At 45.1% G+C, this 19104-nt stretch overlaps 5 protein-coding genes across 5 annotated transcripts; 1 reads left to right on the top strand and 4 right to left on the bottom strand.

Annotated features, from left to right (window-relative positions):
* Nucleotides 1-425: 425 nt before the first annotated feature.
* On the top strand, nt 426-1004 carry PCYB_052330 (hypothetical protein; the record flags this gene model as incomplete). Its single annotated transcript, XM_004221114.1, has 1 exon — nt 426-1004. A coding segment is annotated over one exon (579 nt), but the record flags the coding sequence as incomplete, so codon positions are not given.
* A 1139-nt stretch (nt 1005-2143) lies between these two features.
* On the bottom strand, nt 2144-4623 carry PCYB_052340 (hypothetical protein; the record flags this gene model as incomplete). Its single annotated transcript, XM_004221115.1, has 5 exons — nt 2144-2280; nt 2432-3287; nt 3697-3916; nt 4110-4193; nt 4241-4623. 3 exons carry the CDS (start codon nt 4621-4623, stop codon nt 3697-3699), a joined length of 687 nt encoding a protein of 228 aa, XP_004221163.1. The 3' UTR covers nt 2144-2280; nt 2432-3287.
* Nucleotides 4624-7009: 2386 nt separating this feature from the next.
* Nucleotides 7010-8663, bottom strand: PCYB_052350 (suppressor of Ras1 3-9; the record flags this gene model as incomplete). Its single annotated transcript, XM_004221116.1, has 4 exons — nt 7010-7038; nt 7243-7831; nt 8060-8145; nt 8579-8663. 4 exons carry the CDS (start codon nt 8661-8663, stop codon nt 7010-7012), a joined length of 789 nt encoding a protein of 262 aa, XP_004221164.1.
* A 4132-nt stretch (nt 8664-12795) lies between these two features.
* PCYB_052360 (D13 protein) lies at nt 12796-14443 on the bottom strand (the record flags this gene model as incomplete). The annotated part of the gene is made up of 2 exons (XM_004221117.1): nt 12796-12873; nt 13100-14443. Coding segments are annotated over 2 exons (1422 nt in total), but the record flags the coding sequence as incomplete, so codon positions are not given.
* Nucleotides 14444-16789: 2346 nt separating this feature from the next.
* Nucleotides 16790-17911, bottom strand: PCYB_052370 (hypothetical protein; the record flags this gene model as incomplete). Its single annotated transcript, XM_004221118.1, has 2 exons — nt 16790-16827; nt 16966-17911. The coding sequence occupies 2 exons, from the start codon at nt 17909-17911 to the stop codon at nt 16790-16792; spliced, it is 984 nt and encodes a 327-aa protein (XP_004221166.1).
* Between the last annotated feature and the right edge of the window lie 1193 nt (nt 17912-19104).

Genomic DNA, 19104 nt, shown 5'->3' on the forward strand with positions numbered 1-19104 from the left:
TTTTTTTTTTTACTCAATAATGTAAAATTTGCACAAACGCAAAAAATTTGTTCATCTTTTTTTTCAAAAGCTACCTTTGAATTATGTAAAGCGGGGGTCCTCCTCTTGGGTTTTTTTTCCCACGTCGTGCTTCTCCACTGATTTGTTCGCTGGTTCACCAAATTGGCTACGGAACTCTTTCCGCCCTTTTCTGTTATACCATAAGGGGGTAGTAGCTTGTCCGCTCGGCAAGCCGATTAGCAGCGCCTTTGCAACCAGGTGACGACAGTAAAGATTTGTTGCTAACTGCATTGCCACCAGGACGAAAAACGGCAGGGACAAATGGTAAGCGCGGCGAATCCTGCAGCTTAGAGCTCCTTTTACGTGTTGCCGTTTTGTTGGCAAACCGCCCCACCCTCATGTCATCCAATGCCCACCTTTTGCAGGGGAAGTTCAAGAAAACGCAAAAGGTACTTAAGCTGAAGAGGATCATCAACCCAAATGACAGCAGGCTTCAACAGAACGGGCAAAAGGAAGTAAAAAAAAATATTAAAAAAAATGACGAGAAGGTAAAACAAGTAACCCAGATAGATAGTAACTTATTTTTTAATTATAATGAAAATCTAAGTCCACCATATAATATAATCCTTGACACGAACTTCATAAACTCCAGCATACAATATAAGTTGGACATAATAAAAGGGTGCTCAGAATTACTGCTAGCCAAATGCAACATCTACGTGACAGACTGCGTTGTGGCGGAAATGGAAAAGCTTGGTCAACGATTTTCCCTGGCCCTAAAAATACTAAAGGATCCAAGATATATCAGACTGACCTGCACCCATAAAGGGACTTATGCAGATGATTGCATTGTCAACCGGGTCACTGAAAGCCGCTGCTATATCATTGCAACCAACGATAGGGACTTGAAAATCAGGTTAAGAAAAATTCCTGGCGTTCCCATTTTATATGCCAAAAATTTTAAGTACAAAATTGAGAGGTTGCCGGATAACATTATGATATGACGAGGGGCGCCTAACATTGGGACTTTTTTTCCACTCCCATTAGGAGGGAACGCCTCCCCTTCCCTCTGTCCTTTTCCCAAGTGCATATTAACGCTGTGCGTGGGTATGTACCCAGGCAATTCACACTGAGGTCTGTGTTAACACGCACGCACGTATGGGTTGATGGATGGAACATATGCGTATGTATAACTGCCCCACTTTTTTCGTTCACATAAACAATTTTTAATATTCGTTTAACCCGTTGCGTGCATTCCACCCCCCTTTTTTTTACGTAAACAATATAATTTGCCTTATAAACAGTCAAACCGTTTGAAGTTACCATCTGTGCTCCATGTAGCAACACTGCGACGCAGCCATTTTATGGAAAATATATTGCACCGTTTGGGAAACTAACACGTGCGGGGTGAAGGAATTCCCCAGAGTTTTTTTTTTTTTTGTGTCCACTTCAGATTATAGTATGTATCTTGGGGTAGGGGAAAAAAAAAAACGATAGACTCGCTTAAAAATAGAGGAACTCACAAATTAGTGTCATGCAAAGTGGGGGAACATAGTCCAATTTGCACAAGCGTTCCTCCCTGCGACACGAAGTGAGCCACGTCAAATGGGTCGCATCAAATGGGTCACGCCAAATGGGTCGCGCCAAATTGGCCATCACAGCTAGCTAAAAAAAAAAATATGAACGTTCAGGCAAAAAAACTCCCTCGCAAGGCCTGTACACGTGAAAAAAAAAAAAAAAAAAAAAAAAAAAAAATTAAAATTGACTGGATTGATTGATTGATTAATGGCTAGCCAACCAACTGGCACAACTGCACACACGGACTTACCAGCCGCACGAAAGGAACAAAAAGCCCCATCTGCAGTATGCGACTCGTTGGGTACACTCCTCCCTCGGGTGTTAAGGGGTGATGCTGAAAGGAGCTAACCACCTCTCCACCCCTTGCATCGTTCGCATGAAAGGTGGATTAAGCGGCGCGTGGAGAGCTTATGCCGAGCTACTCATGTGGTCATATCTGAGTTTTATTTCGTTCACGTTTTCCTGAGAAGAAAAAAAATTCGTTTCTTTTTTGAAGTTACAAAAATTGGCGTATATTTTTATCTTTTCAGCTTTGTTGCTTTCACGTAGCAAAGCTCTCCCTTACTTCGACGAATGCTGGGGACATGTCCATTACAGTGTTGCGATACCTGAGGGGGTGAAGGCTGCCATCCCTCTTCTTTTCCCCAAACAGGTTGGCCCGAATAAATGAACGACACCCAACGCTGCCGTTGGATATGGAGCCTGCGGGGAGGGGAAAATGGCGTCCATGTGATGCCATTCGCGTAGACGTAAACCTGCCCTCCCATCTTAGCATATATATGTGTGTGAACTCAAGTATAAACCACGATCAGTAGTCCCGCAGCCAACTCATACACACTCAAGGCCCACTTACACTTATAGTCAAAGTAATTATGATCCCCTATGGTGGGGACATTTGCTATGCATGTCCCGGATCGGAATATGTTATAATTACCAATATACATATCGGCATTTGCACAATTGATAATAGTTATGTTGTCCTCAAATAAGTTGTTGTCTCCGATGTAAATATTCTTCCCCTTCTGTGAGCTGATGTAGCAACCTGGAAATAAAATGTTGCCACTGCCTACTGTAACGTTACTGTCTGGGGTGGCTAAGAGGTAGGAAGGCTTTGTTACGCGTTCCTGTACTGGCTCATTTTTTGCATGGTGGTTGTTTGGCTCTCTCTTTTTTTTTGGTGCATCACTTTTGTGTGGACTTTTAAAAGGGGAAAATGGCTCCCCGTTTGTAGGACCCCCGTTCGCAGGACCCCTTTTAAAGCCTCTGCTAACCCCCCTGCTAATCCACCTGCTAACCCCCCTGCAAACCCCCCCGTAAAAACCGCTAGTTAGCGCAAGCTGCAACATGTGCGTATCCACATGACGGTTGAAGGGCCCCCTTCTTGCTTCCACCCAGTTGGTGTTCCTCATAAAGTAAAAAGAAATGATATAGTCCAGGAAAAATTTAAAAAGGCACTTTCTGATTTTTTTATTATATATGTAATTTTTATTTTGTCGTAAATTTTTTATCAATGTTTTATTTTCACTACATGTTAACTCTATCCATAATTTTTTACTTTTATGTTTACTCATTTGGATAATTATGCACATTTTCCTATTTTTGTAAAATATTTTTTTCACTTTTTTTTTTGTGTTTTGTTTATGTCTGCTTATCACTCTGTTGTGCACAATGGCAATCTTGAAAAAGTCGTTTACTTCGTTTTTGTCCATTCGACATGCTGTTCGTAGGGGTCCGCGGGCAGGTTCCCCCCCCTCAACGTCCTTCTCTAAGCAGTTTAGTGGTGAAAAATGGGACTTTCAATAGGTAACTGTCAATGAGGGTGTGAAACGGATGGGAAAGAAAAAAAAAAAAAAAAAAAAAACGGAAAAAGGGGAGATACACTTTTTGTGTCCCCCCCCCTCCCGTTGTTTATCCGCTTCGAAGAAAGACTGCCACGAAATGCATGTATATGTTCACACACTTTTTGCACATGCGTCATGTATGCGAATTCGCGTGTGCGGGAGTGAGTAGAAGTGACGTTATCAGGTGTATTGATGCTGACGGTGGCTTATGCTGAGACGCAAAAGGGGACGCCCCCCTCTGGAACGCCTGTTGCAAGCTGTCACACACTCGGTTTGTTCACTTGCGGATTTGTTTTCTCAACTTACCCAGGTTGGTCATCTCCCTACCAGTTTTGCCTAAGGGTGGATCCCTACTCTGGAGCAATGTTCCTCCAACTCTGCTCAGGATAGCTGTCCCCTCGTTCCGCACTTTCGTTTCCAACCGACCAATGGTATTCAAATAAGAACACAAGGGGGACGTATCTATGCTCATATGCGATTTGAACGTCTTGTAGTTCCTTAGAAGTTGGGGGCGAGAAGAAATGATGGCGTCTTCTTCATCGGTAAATGGAGAATCTTTGTTAGGTCTTGAGTACCCCTCCGTTTGATGAGGCAAAATATGTGCTTCCTTGTTGGTACTCGTTCCGCTTGGTATCGATTTGAACTCTAAGTGGGAATTTGAGTCTGCGCGTGAGGTCTGCGAGGAGTTACCCGACGATGTGGTGGGCGATGTGGCCGGCGATGTGGCCGGCGATGTGGTCGGCGATGTGGCGGGCGACGTGACTGGCGACGTGGCTGCCAAGTTGGCACCGCAAAAATGCGAGGCGGAGTGCTCCCCAGACTGGACACTGGAGCGGTCCCGCAAATCCGAGGAGCTTGTTTTCCGCCGGTTCGTGTTATACTTCCTAAATATATTGCTACCCCCCCGTGTTGTCCCCCCTTCAGGAGCCAGCTTCTTAAATCTATACACATACTCACTTAGCGAGTTTACGCGCTTATACGGATTTAGCTGTTCACTTTTTATGGAGGTACACGAATCGTTTGTGGACGTTTTGGCTGAACCCCAACCTAAGAAGCTATTCGATTGCTTTTCTACGCCACTGGATGTATGGGACACGTTAGAAGCGTGTGCTGATCCCCCCATGGGGCAAGGCCTTTCATTTTTCCCCACCCCTTTGGTACCCAGGTTTAGGGAAAACAGCTTCACCAATTTGTCGTTGCTCATTGTGTGCATGCGTAACGGAGGGGTGGTGAAAAAAAAGGAAGTAGGTCTAAAGTGCGAAGCAGCTGCAGGGGGGTAGCACAATGGCGGCAAATAACTTCCGAACGGGCAGAACGGCGGCAAACAAACCGCTGACCGGGAGAAGTAACACAAACAAGCTGCTGACCGGGAGAAGTAAAACAAACAACCTGCTGATCGGGAGAAGTAAGACAAACAAGCTGCTCATTTACCAACCTGACGAAATATAAAAAAAAAACTTTGAAAACAAATCAAGGTGAATATTTTAAGCTCATGCGATCATTCCCATTTGGGCGTCCAGATAAAGAGGTCCTTTTCCAGGGAATAAAATTTTGTCACACTAAGCACAGCGGTAGAACAGAAAAAAAAGAACTCGGGGGGGGTTACACACACATGCGCATATTCAGAAGGAACAAATACGTTAAGCCGAAGGGACGAGTTCAAAATTAATTGTAGGGAAGTGAATGAACACTTAGACACGGTGGAGGTTCCATTAGGACGTTTTTTCCTGCCACGTAAATGTAGGAACATTTTCATGATAGGTGTAACTCTTGTATTGGTCGTTTTCCCTTCCCACGTGTTCGACCGTTGAGTTGATGGAAACGAAATAAACGCGCCATGGGAAAAAGGGGAATTGCCCCCACCCTGCTAACAGCTTAAGATATACCCTTTTGATGTAGCATATAAAGTGCTAAAATGTAGGTGGCAATTTTAGCAACCAGGACTTTAAACCTTTTGGCATGAATTGGTTGCATATTTTTACATCATCTGCGTGGTTAGGAAGTGAACACATCCCGTTGTGCCAAATGAGCGGCTTTTATTCTTTTTTGTTTTTGTTTAAATCAGTCGTGCCGCTACTTTCACCTGAACGGGTCATACATTTTTTACACCTGTTTCTAAGCCGCCCCGCACACACATTTGCCGCTCAAAAATTGCGTCTACCTTTTGCCTTTTTATCTGATGGCCCTACTACTGCCACTGCCACTGCTACTACTACTGCTATTACTACTACTGCTATTACTACTACTGCTATTACTACTACTGCTATTACTACTACTGCTATTACTACTACTGCTACAACTACTACTACTTCCTTTTCCTTATTCTGCTTTTTTTTTTTTTTTCCTAATTTTTCTTTTTAATTATTTATTCGTCCTTGTAAAGAAAATAAATTCTTATATATTGGATGAAAAAAAAAAAAAAATTTAGAAAAACAGATTTTTCATTAAATGAATATGTTAAGTGCTTGGCATGTAAAAAAAAAAAAAAGGGGAAAATAAAAATGGAATAAATAAAATATAAAGGGTAAAAATGGGATATATAAAATATACCTGATATAATGTGGTGAAAAAATGTGGGTGGGTAAAATAACATTATAATTTAAAGTTAAAAGGGGAATGCGTGAAGGCGTAACGATGTAAAGGCGTAACGGCGTAAAGGCTTAACGGTGTAAAGGCGTAACGGCGTAAAGGCGGTGGAAATTTTGGGGGGTTAAAATTTCGCTTCTCATTACTTGGTTCGTTATCTCTGGTATGTGTTGCACAAGGGTGTAGGGGCACACCAATGTGCGCGTGTGCGTTCATAAATATACATATGAGCACACATGCCAACGCACATGCGCAGTCGTATGTGTATTTATGCACGTTGCGTACGCGGCAGGTAGGCGTCGGCCTGCACACACGTCTGCATATGAGCCGCATATACTACCGCACATACTTCTGCATAAGAGTCGCATATACTTCAGCACACACGTCTGCATATACACCCGCATGAGCGCCACCTTCCGCCGCCGCCGCGTGCGCCCACACACACATCCACATCCACGTACACTTAAACATACACTTAAACATAAACATAAGCATAAGCATGAACACACGCACAGGCAGAGGCATGAGGGCACAGCGCGAACACATATAAATAAGAACGCACAAGCACATGCACACGTGTATGTACACGTGGAGATGTACAGGTGCTCACTTATGCATATGCATACGCACGTGCGCACACGATATATGTTACACCATCTTTCCACGCAGATTTACGGTATACGGTTTACGTCCTTGAAATGAGTGCTTCTTCGTCACGCGGATGATGAGAAAATATATGCACGTGCGTGTGATCACGGACGTGTACGCTAGCGCATGTACGTGCGTGAGTGCGTGTGTGTGTGTGCATATGTACATGTGCATACATCGCGCTTTCACATTTGCGTTCACTTCTGCGTTCGCTTCTGCGTTCACTTTTTCTGGTATTTCCATGCGCATTTCTGGACTCCTGCTTCCTACGAATTGCGCACTTCCTACGCGTACACACAAACACAAACACAGACACGCTCCTCAAACACGCTCCTCAAACAGGGATGGTTAGCCATTTACTCGAGGCCTTCATCCTTCGATTTTTCTGCGGAAAAAAAAAAAAGTAAAAAATTTGGAAAAATTGGAAAAATTGGCAAAGTGGAGAAGTGGCAAAGTGGAAAAGTAGCAAATTTGGCAACGTGGCAACGTGGCAAAATTAAGCCAACTAGCCAAAATGGGCTAATCGGGCTAATCGGGCTAATCGGGCCAAGCGGGCCAGGCGGCCAACTGGTGACTGCTTCGCGCGTACCTTCCGTTTGGTCTCCCTGCAAGTCCGAAGTCCATAAGGTTAAGTTGTCCCGCAGGAGCTGCATAATCAACGTGGAGTCCTTGTACGAGTCCTCGCTTACGTTGTCGAACTCGGTGATAGCATCATCAAAGGCACGCTTGGCCATTTCACATGCCTGGTGAGGCTGGTTTAAAATCTCATAAAAGAAAACTGAGTAGTTCAATGCAAGGCCTAAACGTATGGGGTGCGTCGATGGAAGTTCATTCTCTGCAATATCAGTTGCCTTCTGGTAAGCTTCCTGTGCAAAGTTCGATGCTTCCTTCTTTCCTTCATCACAAGAAAACTCGCTAATATATCTGTAATAATCTCCCTTCATTTTGTAATAAAACACCTTGCTTTCACTTTCGGACGTGTTTGGTATTAGTTTCTTCGTCAGCAGATTTAGGATGTCCTGACATATGTTGTTTAGCTCCTCTTCCACTTTCTTCCTGTACGTGGCTGCGATATTCTTGTTGTGCACGTTTGCCTTGCTCATTTCTTTTTGCTCAACGCTGGAAATTATTCTCCATGAGGCTCTTCTCGCACCGACGGCGTTTTTGTACGCAACGGACTGTAGGGGGGAAGTGGGCGTCGCGCATGAGCGTTCCGTTAGAAGGTACACAATTGGCGGGGTACACACTAGGCGGGTACACACTAGGAGGGTACACACTAGGCGAGTTGAGCACTAAACGGGGCACCATGCCTGCCCATGTTGGTGGAATCACCGCGCACACACGCAAAAGCCTTGGGGAATAAGATGTGATAAAATCCCCAGCGTAATGCCTTCCCTCTGACGTACCAGCAGATTCCTCTCTTCGACGGTCAACTCGTCCTTGTCGTTGTTCACGCACTGCTCAACTAGGGTCCTCATAGCGTCGGCCATTTCTGCGGGGGGCAGGTGTAGGAATGGGCAAATGGGTGAATGGTCGAACGGGTGGATGACCGAATGGGTCAATGGCCGATCGGGTGAATGGCCGCATGGGTGGATGCCCCAGTGAAATCCATTTTGCACCACACGCACTACTCTTCTGTGTCACACCTCCGCGAGTACACGCAAACGGCTTGCATCGTTTGCGCCTTCGCTCAATCCACACATGCTTCACACAACTGTCGTTACACATACGGGGTGAGGCAACTCACGGCGTAGTTACACAATTTCGACATGCACACTTGGGGCGGGGAATGGTGGCACAAGTGCAGTCGTGCCTTTTGGGCACACGCCGTCGTGAGGCAGCACGTGCGGGAAAGGACTTTCCTCTATCGTCTTCGCCGACACACGAGCCGCCAATGGCAGCACCCAGTCACTCTGCGCACTCACCGTCATATCTCTCCGCCTGCTCGGCCAACTTGGATCGGTAGGTACAGTCCGACCTCAGCTGCTTTAAATCTTCGGATGTTGCCATGGTTTCCTCAAACAAAAGTTCTGCGAAGATTTGTTCGCGAGGGGGGGGAAGCTTACGTCCGCTTACGTGAAATATGTACACACGTGCTCGTGTTCACTTGTTATGCAAGTTGGCCAAGTGTGGAAAAACGAGGCAAAGCGAGCGGATGGGCAAAGGGCGGTGAAAAGCGCGTCAACGAATGTTCCACGTCGATGTACGTATGAAAAGGGGTATATATGTACATATATTATACATATATATATGATATATATATACATATAGCAGCGAGCGTTTGCTTGCGTTTTGTATTTATGCCTTCTCTTGGGAGTTTCTCCCCTTTGTTCATGAAATGCTTCTTTGTTTTTTTTTTTTGTTTTAAGTCCCTTCGCAAGCGTGAAAAATTGCAGATAAACAGAGAAAGTAGTTTTTTTCGCTTTTAATTTTATTTCTCAATCAAGTCTGCATAAAAAAAAAAAAAACATATGACATAAAATGGGCGTAAGGTGAATTTATTACAAAAGCGTAAAAATAAAAAAAAAAAATTTGAGCGATGAGATAATATATGATATACATGTATACATTTTTGAAAAAGGGAAAGGGGGGGGGGGAAAAAAAAAAAAAAAAAATTAAATCATCACGAGAGGGGGCTTAAACGAAAATAAAAAAGTGAGCGCAATGTACACGTACGGACGTGTGCTTGCAGTATGCATGTACGGATGGTGGGAGGAAGTACGGGAAAGATGGAAGGATGGTGAAAGGAAGTACGGGAAAGATGGAAGGAAGGAAGGATGGATGGACGGATGGATGGATGGATGGGAGGATGGATGGATGGCAGGATGGAAGGATGGAAGGATGGTATGTACATGGGGAGGCTGCACAGAAAAAAGTACCAATGCGGATATGCCATATGTACATGTGCATATGCTTGGCACGTATATATATAATATATATATGTACATATTTATGTGCACGCGGCGCTTGCTGCGCGACCTGTGGGGCAAAAGGGTGAACGGTGATGGTGATGACGATGACGATGGCGATGACGATGGCGTATTGCGAAATGGCGCAGGAGGAGGAGCATGACATGTACGCCTAAGGGTGAGCACAAAAACGCGCACGCTCTTTTACGCTTCCTTTTACGCTTCTTTTTACGCTTCTTTCACGCTTATTACGTGTACGCAAAAGGGAGGCGAGTATGTGAATATAAATGTGATCTCGAGCACGGGCAGGCGCAAAAATGTGCGCGAAAAAGTACCAAAAAAAGGGGCCCCCCAATATGCGCAAGGTGTACCCCAAAATGAGAGCGAGGTGTACCCCAAAATGAGCGCAAGGTGTACCCCAAAATGAGGGCGAGGTGTACCCCAAAATGAGAGCGAGGTGTACCCCAAAAATATGCGCACAAACGCACGGGTACATATATGCACACTCGAAGCGGCGGGACTTGCCAACTCCAAGCCATGCGAAATGAAATCTTTACTTTCGCACTGCAGCGCAAGCGCCTTTTTTTTTTCCCCCCCTTACCGCCATTCCGTTTCACAGCTTTACTGCCTCCCGTTTGTACACCTTTTCACGTTGAAACAGGCATCACGTTTTTTTTAAAAAGTTTGCAAATGTGCTACTTTCCCAAATCTGCTCATTAGGCAGTGTTCGTGGCTTTCTCCGAGTTTTCTTTTCGACACTTTACGGGCGATGTGCTGGGAGGCCAGCTTAAAAAAAGGGGGTGAACCAGTTTGCTCACGTGAGGGCGCATTTACGTGCGCAGTCATGTGTACGCCGCATTGCACTGCAGCACTATTTATGTACGCGTATGCTATCCGACGTAGTCCCCCAGGCGAAATTTACAAAGCGGGGCGGGGGAAAATGCATACGTGTATCAAGGTTGCCTCTACTTTCCAGTAGTTCTTCGCCCGCTGTTTGACTTTTCCATTCAGCCGTAAAAAGCGAACTCGTTCCTATTTCACCGCTTCTTTCCATTTGTACGATTTTTTGGGGTTCTCCGGATGCCGCGCATGTACAGGTATGCGTTTGTATGTACAGGTATGCACAGGTATGAACAGGCATGCACAGGCATGAACAGGCATGCACAGGCATGAACAGGCATGCACAGGCATGAACAGGCATGCACAGGCATGAACAGGCATGCACAGGCATGAACAGGCATGTACAGGCACACGCATCCGCGGTGGGGGGTGGCCTCCAGTTGCTGCCGTTTGTTCGCCTTTTTCCAAACCGTTTATACATGTTTGTCCTCCTATCTCTGGGCGTAAACGTTTTACCCCCCCACCGGGTGAAGCATATAGCCCGTTGCTAATCATAGTATGTCCTCCACACTGTTTAGCTAGCTAGGCACAGGGAAAAAAGACGCTTCCCGGAACGTACATTTTTGTACAACTGTACGGATACTTAGTTGGTACACGCTCTCTGTGATACCCGTTAGTGCTGTCCTATTTGTAGAAGACAAACATTTCCAGCGGGTTGCCACTAGGTGTGTTTTTTTTCTTGTTTCTTCCCCAATCAGGGTGTCCATTTTTTTTTTTTTTTTTTTTTTTCCGTTTGTTCATACGAAAAGGCGTTTTAGCTGTAAATATTGCCGTTCAGGTAAAAATGGTTAATTAAGTTTTCTCCTCACAAAGGGGTGGGCAAAATAAATTAACATAAAGTGCTGCACATCGCCGATTGCTTCTGTTACGCAGGAGGTGTGTACGGAACTGAACCATGTGGGAAGCAGTGCGTGCGTCTACACAACGAGCATACATGTGTAAACACATCGAAAAGGAGAAATGTAACGCCGTGGACTGTCTGTTGATAGGAATGTAAAATGCATCAACGGGGAAGTTTCCTGTTTCGTCTTACCGCAGATCACCTGTAGGGGATTTCCCCCCACACACAACCGTGTGTCTCTTTACAAAAGTGAAAAATTGGCTGTTCTTCCAAAGGAGCAACGGAGAACGCGCGTTCGGGTCATACCAGCTTGGCATTACATTTCCGCGGCTGGCAATTTTGCCATTCAACGTGGAAGGAGTGGCCTCTTCACGTGGCGCGGTTGTGCACTCCAACTTGGTGCGTAAACAAGCGCAAATATAAGAAAACGTGCGAAAATATAAGAAAACATGCGCAAATATAAGAAAACATGCGCAAATAGAAGCAAACATATTTGTGCACATGTGGCAGTTTTTTTTTTTTCCTTCCTCCTCTCTTATGTGAAGATACCCATCCGAGTTGTAATCTCCATTATTTGTGCACCGGAAAATATGCCATTTTGCCTCCCCCCACAGGGGTTCCCCTTAAACGTATGAATTGGCATCACCAAAGATCAACACGAAAAGGAAGTGGTCCCACCTATCGTGCGCAGTGCTAAACGTGAATGTGCATATATATAATTAGCCTCGTGAACTCAGAGATGCAAATTGCTCGTCAGTTTTTGCTGACCGCTCAGATGAACTCCCCCCCCCTTTTTTTGAGGGAGAGTCAATTAGCCCGCTCCACCGGAACGCACGAATTCTTCCACATCAGAAGAAGCATTCGTGGCTAACACAATTGTAATCGAATGGTCAAATGGATTCGTGTCTCTGGGATTTTTATCCGTACAGTTGTCTTGTTGCCCAACTTAGAGGGATATTATTCTCCTTCTTCCACCCCCCCCTCCAAAAAAAAAAGGGGAGCAGAAAAATGAGAAAGCATATAGGCAGTATTTCCAGCTAATCACATTTTAAAAAATTTGCAAAGTGCGAAGTTGGTTACTAATCAATTCGGACAAAAAAAAAAGGAAAAACAAATGACGACAAAAATATAATATGCATAGAATTAAAAAATTTTTGCGCACACTTAGCGCCAAGTAAAGCGCGGGGTGAGAGGTACAGCCCGACTGGGTCTACAAAAAGAATTGCGCAATCGGAGGAGAGACACGCGCAGACGCGCACCGAGAACGGGGGGAAGATAAATCGCCGTACAAATGGACGCACGAAAAAATGCAGAAGAAATTTCTGAACCCCTGTTTGGGTCAACATTTCGCTAGGAGCAGATCGAGTGCGGGGAAGGTTACCAACGGGGAAGGTGCCATCATTTGGTCTCCTCTACGTACACGCATAGATTTGTCGCGTAGTTCTGCGTCCCTTTCTGCGGATCCTTCCACTGATCAGCACCCCCTGGTGCGCTAAATCAGCTCCTTGACGCCACTGGCCAGGTACTTCTCCAAGCTGAGGTCCCTCATTTTTTTACTCTCACAGTGAAGCTGCAAAGGGGAGGGGGGGAAATGGACAGAGGAAGCACAGAGGCGGGGCAGGGCTGTGTAGAAGTGGAGCACAGCTGTGTAGAAGTGGAGCACAGCTGTGTAGAAGTGGAGCACAGCTGCGTAAACGTAGGGCAAATCTGCGTAAACGTAGGGCAAATCTGCGTAGACGTGGGGCAGAGCTGCGTAGACGTGGGGCAGCTTGCGGCGAACGCGCCCGGCTGGTTACCCGCTTGGCCAGCTCGTGCGTGTACAGATCGAAGGATGAGTGCGCCCTGGAGTCAGTGGTGAAGTAAAGCAAACAGAGCACATGAATGAGCAAATTTAAAAAGCTCTCGTAGGTTTGGTTGTCTCCTTCTGTGGGGGTCATGATCTGACTTCCCAAATTTTGAGAAAACGACGCGCGCACATTGCTGCTATCGTTAGAGGTGGTCTTGTGCAGATTGTCTATATCGGTGTAGCTACTCTTGGCCGAGTGGTTCTTCTCTCTGATTTTATTTTTCGTAAGTTCCAGATTCTTGTTAAGTATATGATTTAAAATGTGAGAGTATTTTTTATTGAAGAAAATATTATCCATAGTTTCTTGCAACGAGTTGTAGTTGTTGTCAGTTGGTAACTGCATTGGGGTGTCTTCTTTGGAAGGGCTCCCAAGGTTGCTGCTCCAAATGGGGGTAGCGTTATGGTCAGAGAGACTCACATTAGAGGTGTTCTTCATAAGGTCACTCTCCCATGAGTGGTCCTCCAAGTGGCTAGCAGAGTGACCAGGCATGTGCACCCCGGAGTCCATATCCGAAATGTCCAAATCGAAGAGGTGCACAAACTTTTTCAAAATGTTCAAATACAACGTATACTTATAGTCATAGTTATTCAGGTAGGAGAAAATGGAATTTTTTTTTTTCCTTGTTAAGTTATCATCGTAGGTAATAAACTGGTGGTCATAACAGTACGTACTGCGTCTTTTGTCATGGATGTGGGAGTCGTGGAAGGAGAGCTTCTTCTCATGGTAAGGGATTCTAATCGAGTCATACTTCGCATCAACACTTTTCTTCTCCTTTACATTTATCATTCTGTTTCCCTCCCTATGGGAATGATTATTTTTCCCATGTGGGTAGTTAAAATACAGCGAAGAGGAGATACCCCCTTGCTGTGATGAGATGCTTTTCTTAGCAGTACTCCTCCCTTGATTCTGTCCCTTAAATGAACCATATTGAATTTTATTCACTACAGTAACGTTAGGGTAAGGGGGGATATCTATTTTGCTACAGAATGGTATGAAATACTCCTTTATTTTTCTCTGTTCCGCTAGGCCATGTAAATTAGGGCAATAGTACCTATTACAATTGGCTTGCATATAATCTTCACACCTTTTGGTTTTATAGAGCAGAGGATGATAATCGATCTCTTCTTTACTGTGAGCCAATGGACATTCAACCCCTAGTGGACACTTACTTTGGTTTTTCTCCTCAATATATTTGTAAAAATTATTGTTTACACTTCCATCCTTATTTGTGAGGAAGAGTGAGTTTCTGAAAATGGTACTTGGGTGTTCTTCATTCTGGTCAGTTTGTTTTTCCTTTTTTGTAAAAAATGGGCATGACACAGGAATGTACCTCAGGTAGGACGGCAGGGAGATGTAGTAGGGGCACCTCCTGATCCACTGTGCGTTATGGCTGTACTGGCATCGGTCCAGCCCAAATTCGCACCCCCCTTTGGCCAGCCGCAGGCACTGCTTCGTGCGGAACCGGTACAGGTCCTCTTCGCTCAGCAGGGGGGTGCACGCCATGAGGGGGGGTGGAAGTGGTGGAAGTGGTGGTAGAGGCTGTAGAGGCCGTGGACGTGGCCGAAGCCGTGGTAGGGATAACGCACGCGTGCACTTCCCCGTGGCGGGAACCAACGTAAGGGGCTGGAAAACAGAAAAAAACGACTCACTAAGATGATGGAAAAAAAAATTATGCCACAATCTGGAAGGCAGGGGAGGGTGTAAAAAAAAAAAAAAATTAAGAGAGAGTCACTTGTAGGACATCAAACCTTTTAAGCTTCACTCGCATGCAACAAGAAAGAAAAAAAAAATTGCCGCAAAATGAAGCACAACTAAATGGGGAGCAAATTTGCCGCTATGCCGCTTATGGTGTGTACGAGTACAATATATATAGTGAGGAAAAAGAAAAAACAATTTTAAAAGAATCGAGCAACGGATAAATTGGTAATCCCACCTTTTATGAATGTCATATAGGAGGTTCAGCTCGAGGCTGCTATGCGCCTTGCCTTGGTATTTTTACACCACTGAAGGTGTGCAACAGGGTGAGAGATTCGATTTTGCATGGTGAGCAGCTGTTTAGTTAATTTCCGCGATGAATATTTTCCTCTTGTTTGTTAATTTTGCATTATTCACACTTTTTTTTTTTTTTTTTTTTTTTTGTTTTTTTTTTTAATTGTAATTCGCTCTGGTTCGCGGTTTTAGGGGTTGTAAAAAAATTGCTTGCGTGACGCTTTGCTTGTTTTGCTCAACTTGGGGATTTTTTTTTTTTTTTTATGCCCCTCGAAAATTGAGGCCCATGGGGGGAAGAAAAAAGGGAAAAAAAAAAAGGAAAAAAAAAAAAAAAAAAAAAACGAACTGATCTATACACCCACGTGATCAGGCACAAGTGTTGTAAGAACGGAACAGAAACTACAACATTAAAAAAAGTAGAAAAGTTCGTGCCTTTTGGTTAAAAAAAAAAAAAAAAAACACATTCTGAACCTTTTTTTTTTGCGATTTACACTATGTTTGTTAAAATGCGAAAGAAGAAAATAATTTCCGTTTGTGTGACCATTTTGCGAAACGATTAGCCCCTCCACCATCACCACAAATGGGGTTAATTTTTCACTCCCCTTTTTGCCCATGCATGCCAGCTCTGTACGTAAAATAAAAAGAAAATTCAATTTTCCCGTTAGCCAAATGAAACGATGTTAAAAGGGAGCAAGTGTAAACATAGCGTAGGGGTGGGACCCTTCCCCCAGGTTGGATCATCCTCCTCGGTGTGCGCTCATAAACTTAGCTGAACGGAAGTAAATTTGCGGAGCACTAAAGTTTCATCCAATCCAACACTTGTGTCAACAAACGGGAAGGGCGCAAAAACGAAAATTCGCTTTTCTACAGAATTGAAATTTTTGCGAATGCGGGACTTATACGCGGGAAATAAACGTCGCATTTCCTGTGTGCAACGGAATTTTCCTCAGCTAGCTATTTAATAAAAAAAAAAAAAAAACAAAAAAAAAAACCTGACTTGTTCATAAAAAAATGCAACACCTGATTGTTCATTCCCCAATTGGCGCAGCAACGTTACCACGCGGAGTGGAAGAGCTGGTGTAGGGTGACCAGTAAAGCTGCCTACCTTCCTGACATCGACAGTAGCGATTTTTAGTTGTTCACGTTTGCTTTCGTAGGGTTGTACGGAAATGCGCGATAAAGCTGCCGTAACGAAGTGGTATTTTAATTTATTTTTTTTTATTTTATTTTTTTTTTTTTCTCCACCGCGACGGAAAAGATCACGAACCCTGGAGCTTCCGCCTTTTCAGCCGCCAGGAAGCAACGATCCAATTTTGTGCACCCCCCCGTGTGTCGCTTTGCTTTGCGTGCCCTTCCATGGCATCTAAATCTAGGGATGCACTTTTCAAGGAGCTGCTGCATTTTTTTCCTTTGCTCGGAATTCAAATGTGCCTCGCGGGAGGTAAAAAAAAATTGGTGCACACGAGGATGGCTACATGCAATAATGATGTTACAAACATGGAGGTGTTACCCAAATGGCTGATCGGCTAAGTGGCCCAGTGGCTGATCGGCCAAATGGCGAATTGACAAATCATCGCGCAAAAAATCGCTACACGTGCGTAAATTAACACATAAAAAAAAAAAAAAAAGGAAGCATATAACATAAACGTTTCAGTGTCGCGGGGAACGCAAGGAGTCCCCTTCGGGCTCTGCGCAGTAGGCGCAGTTGCCGTGAGCAGGTGATCAGAAGTGAGATAACGCACGGGTGAAGGTGTGAAAAAATGTACAAAAGCGCAAAAAGGCGGAGGCCCACTAAAAGGCAGGGGACAGGGGTCTGTTAAACCCACCCCGCCTGTTCATATACTGGCGATACTTCCTTTTCGTCCTTCGATTAATGCCTGACAGGTCTGTCTGATTGTGGCATTTATTATCTGTCGTGCTGAATTCACTTATGCCCATAACTCTTTTTAACATCTCCCCTTCTGACAAATCCTCCTCCTTATCCCCATCAGAGGAGTCGCTATATTTTCCATTATCGTTTAAGTGTTGCTGTGCTCCAGGAAGTCTATCGTTTGCATTTCCATGATGGTTAACCGTGTGCTCTAAATTGTATTCCCCAGATGGGTCCCCATCATTATGTGTGTATCTGCCACTCCGTTTTGTTACATCATTGTATCTGTCATCGATGCTGTCGCTTCCGAGGGAGTTGTTCCTCCTGACACGCCTGTCCTGATTTTCAGAGTTTGGCGCACTGCCTATGCTGCTTCTGTCGTGCCTCCCGCTGGAGAGCCTCTTCGTGCTGCCGTCCCTGTCCCTGCGCCTGTGCCTACTGCGACTTCGGCTCCGGTGCCTGTGTCTGTGCCTGTCGCGGTTGCGATCGCGGTCTCGCTCTCGGTCCCTCTCTCGATCTCTGTCGCGATCTCTGTCGCGATCCCTGTGTCGATTCCTATGTCTGTGCTTGTGTCTATGCCTCTCTCTGTCTCGGTCTCTTTCCTTGTCCCCGTCGCTGCTTCGGTCGCTCCCCTTGCCCCCGCTCCTGCTCCTGTGCCGATGTCTGTGCCGATGCCTGTGTCTGTCTCGGCTTCTGCGCCTCCTCCTGTGTCGACTCCTGCTTCGACTTCGACTTCTCCCGCTGCTACTTCTGCCCCCGCTTCTGCCCCTCCTCCTGCGCTTGAGTCTGTGCCCGTCTCGACTCCTTTCCGACTTCGCCCACGAGCTGGAGCTGGAGCTCCCCTCCGCATTCATAACATCGTTGATGCTGCCAACGAAGGCATTCGGCTGGCTGTCCTTCATTTTTTCCATGTTCGCGCAGAGCGAGTCAGGCGAGTTAGAGTCACTACTGCGACGTGCTTCACTGGATTGGAGGTCCATTTTTCCATCCTTCCTTTTTTTAAGAAAATCATCATTTGGTTCCTCACGGATGTATTCCCCCTCGTCGTTATGTTCCCTTCCCTTTTGTTGTTTTCTTTTCCTGTCGCCATCAGAGGGTCCATCATTCTGCATCGCATAACCCTCTTCGCCATCACCATGGTGATTTATTTCCTTCGGATTTCCTCCCTCTGTATTTTCATTTCCCCCATTTGGCGCTTCCACTTCAGCCGCTTTTCTCTTAAAAAAGGAATTAAACATGGTTGGCGCGGGACACGGGATGAAAAAAAAAAAAAAAAAAAAAATAGCCAAATGGCAAACAAAGGGGGAAATAAAAAGGGCAGCAGAAATGGAAAAAAAAACTGAGGCCCAGCTCTTTTTCTTTTTTTTTCCTCTCTCTGCTGCTAGGTAGTATTACTAAAGATGTTTTTTTTTTTTTTTTTTTTTTTTGGGAAGTTCTCCAAACCAGAGATTTGGTGTCACTCCTGGTCGTCCATCTTCCCCAACGAAAGTAGAACCTCCCTTGTGCGTGGAGAAAAAGGTGTCATTTTGCATCCAGCGAGGCAGAGTGAATATTTAGGAGCTTCGCTTCTTCCTACCTGCCCCGTGAATGTGGAACGGACGGACAAGCGCACTTGCGCGATACAGGTACATCCACGCGTGAGTCTCACGTTTCGCCCTTTCTGCACTTTTCGCCCGTTTCGCCCTTTCTGCACTTTTCGCCCGTTTCGCCCTTTCTGCACTTTTCGCCCGTTTCGCCCTTTTCGCCCTTTTCGCACTTTTCGCCCTTTTTACAGTTTTACTTTTTCCCCAACTTGGCTTCCCCCCAACGGAGAAGGAACAACTTCCCCTGGCAGCCAAAATGGGGAAAGAAATTATTCCATCCCGGGAAGCTAAAAAACTCCCATAAGGGTTGTTCACCATGGAGGGGAAGAAGCATATCCATTCTTTTATGTACCAATAATGGGATGCCCCTTTTTTTTTTTGCTTCTCTTAAGTGGACGGAGTTGTCCCCACGTGATGGTAAAAAATTTAAATCCGTTCATACATGCAGAGCATGTCAGTAATGTCAACAGATTTTTTTTCTTTAAAAAGGTAATTTTTTTTTTTTTTTTTTT

Source organism: Plasmodium cynomolgi, chromosome 5 (genome assembly GCF_000321355.1).
Source record: "Plasmodium cynomolgi strain B DNA, chromosome 5, whole genome shotgun sequence".
Classification (NCBI taxonomy): Eukaryota; Apicomplexa; class Aconoidasida; order Haemosporida; family Plasmodiidae; genus Plasmodium; species Plasmodium cynomolgi.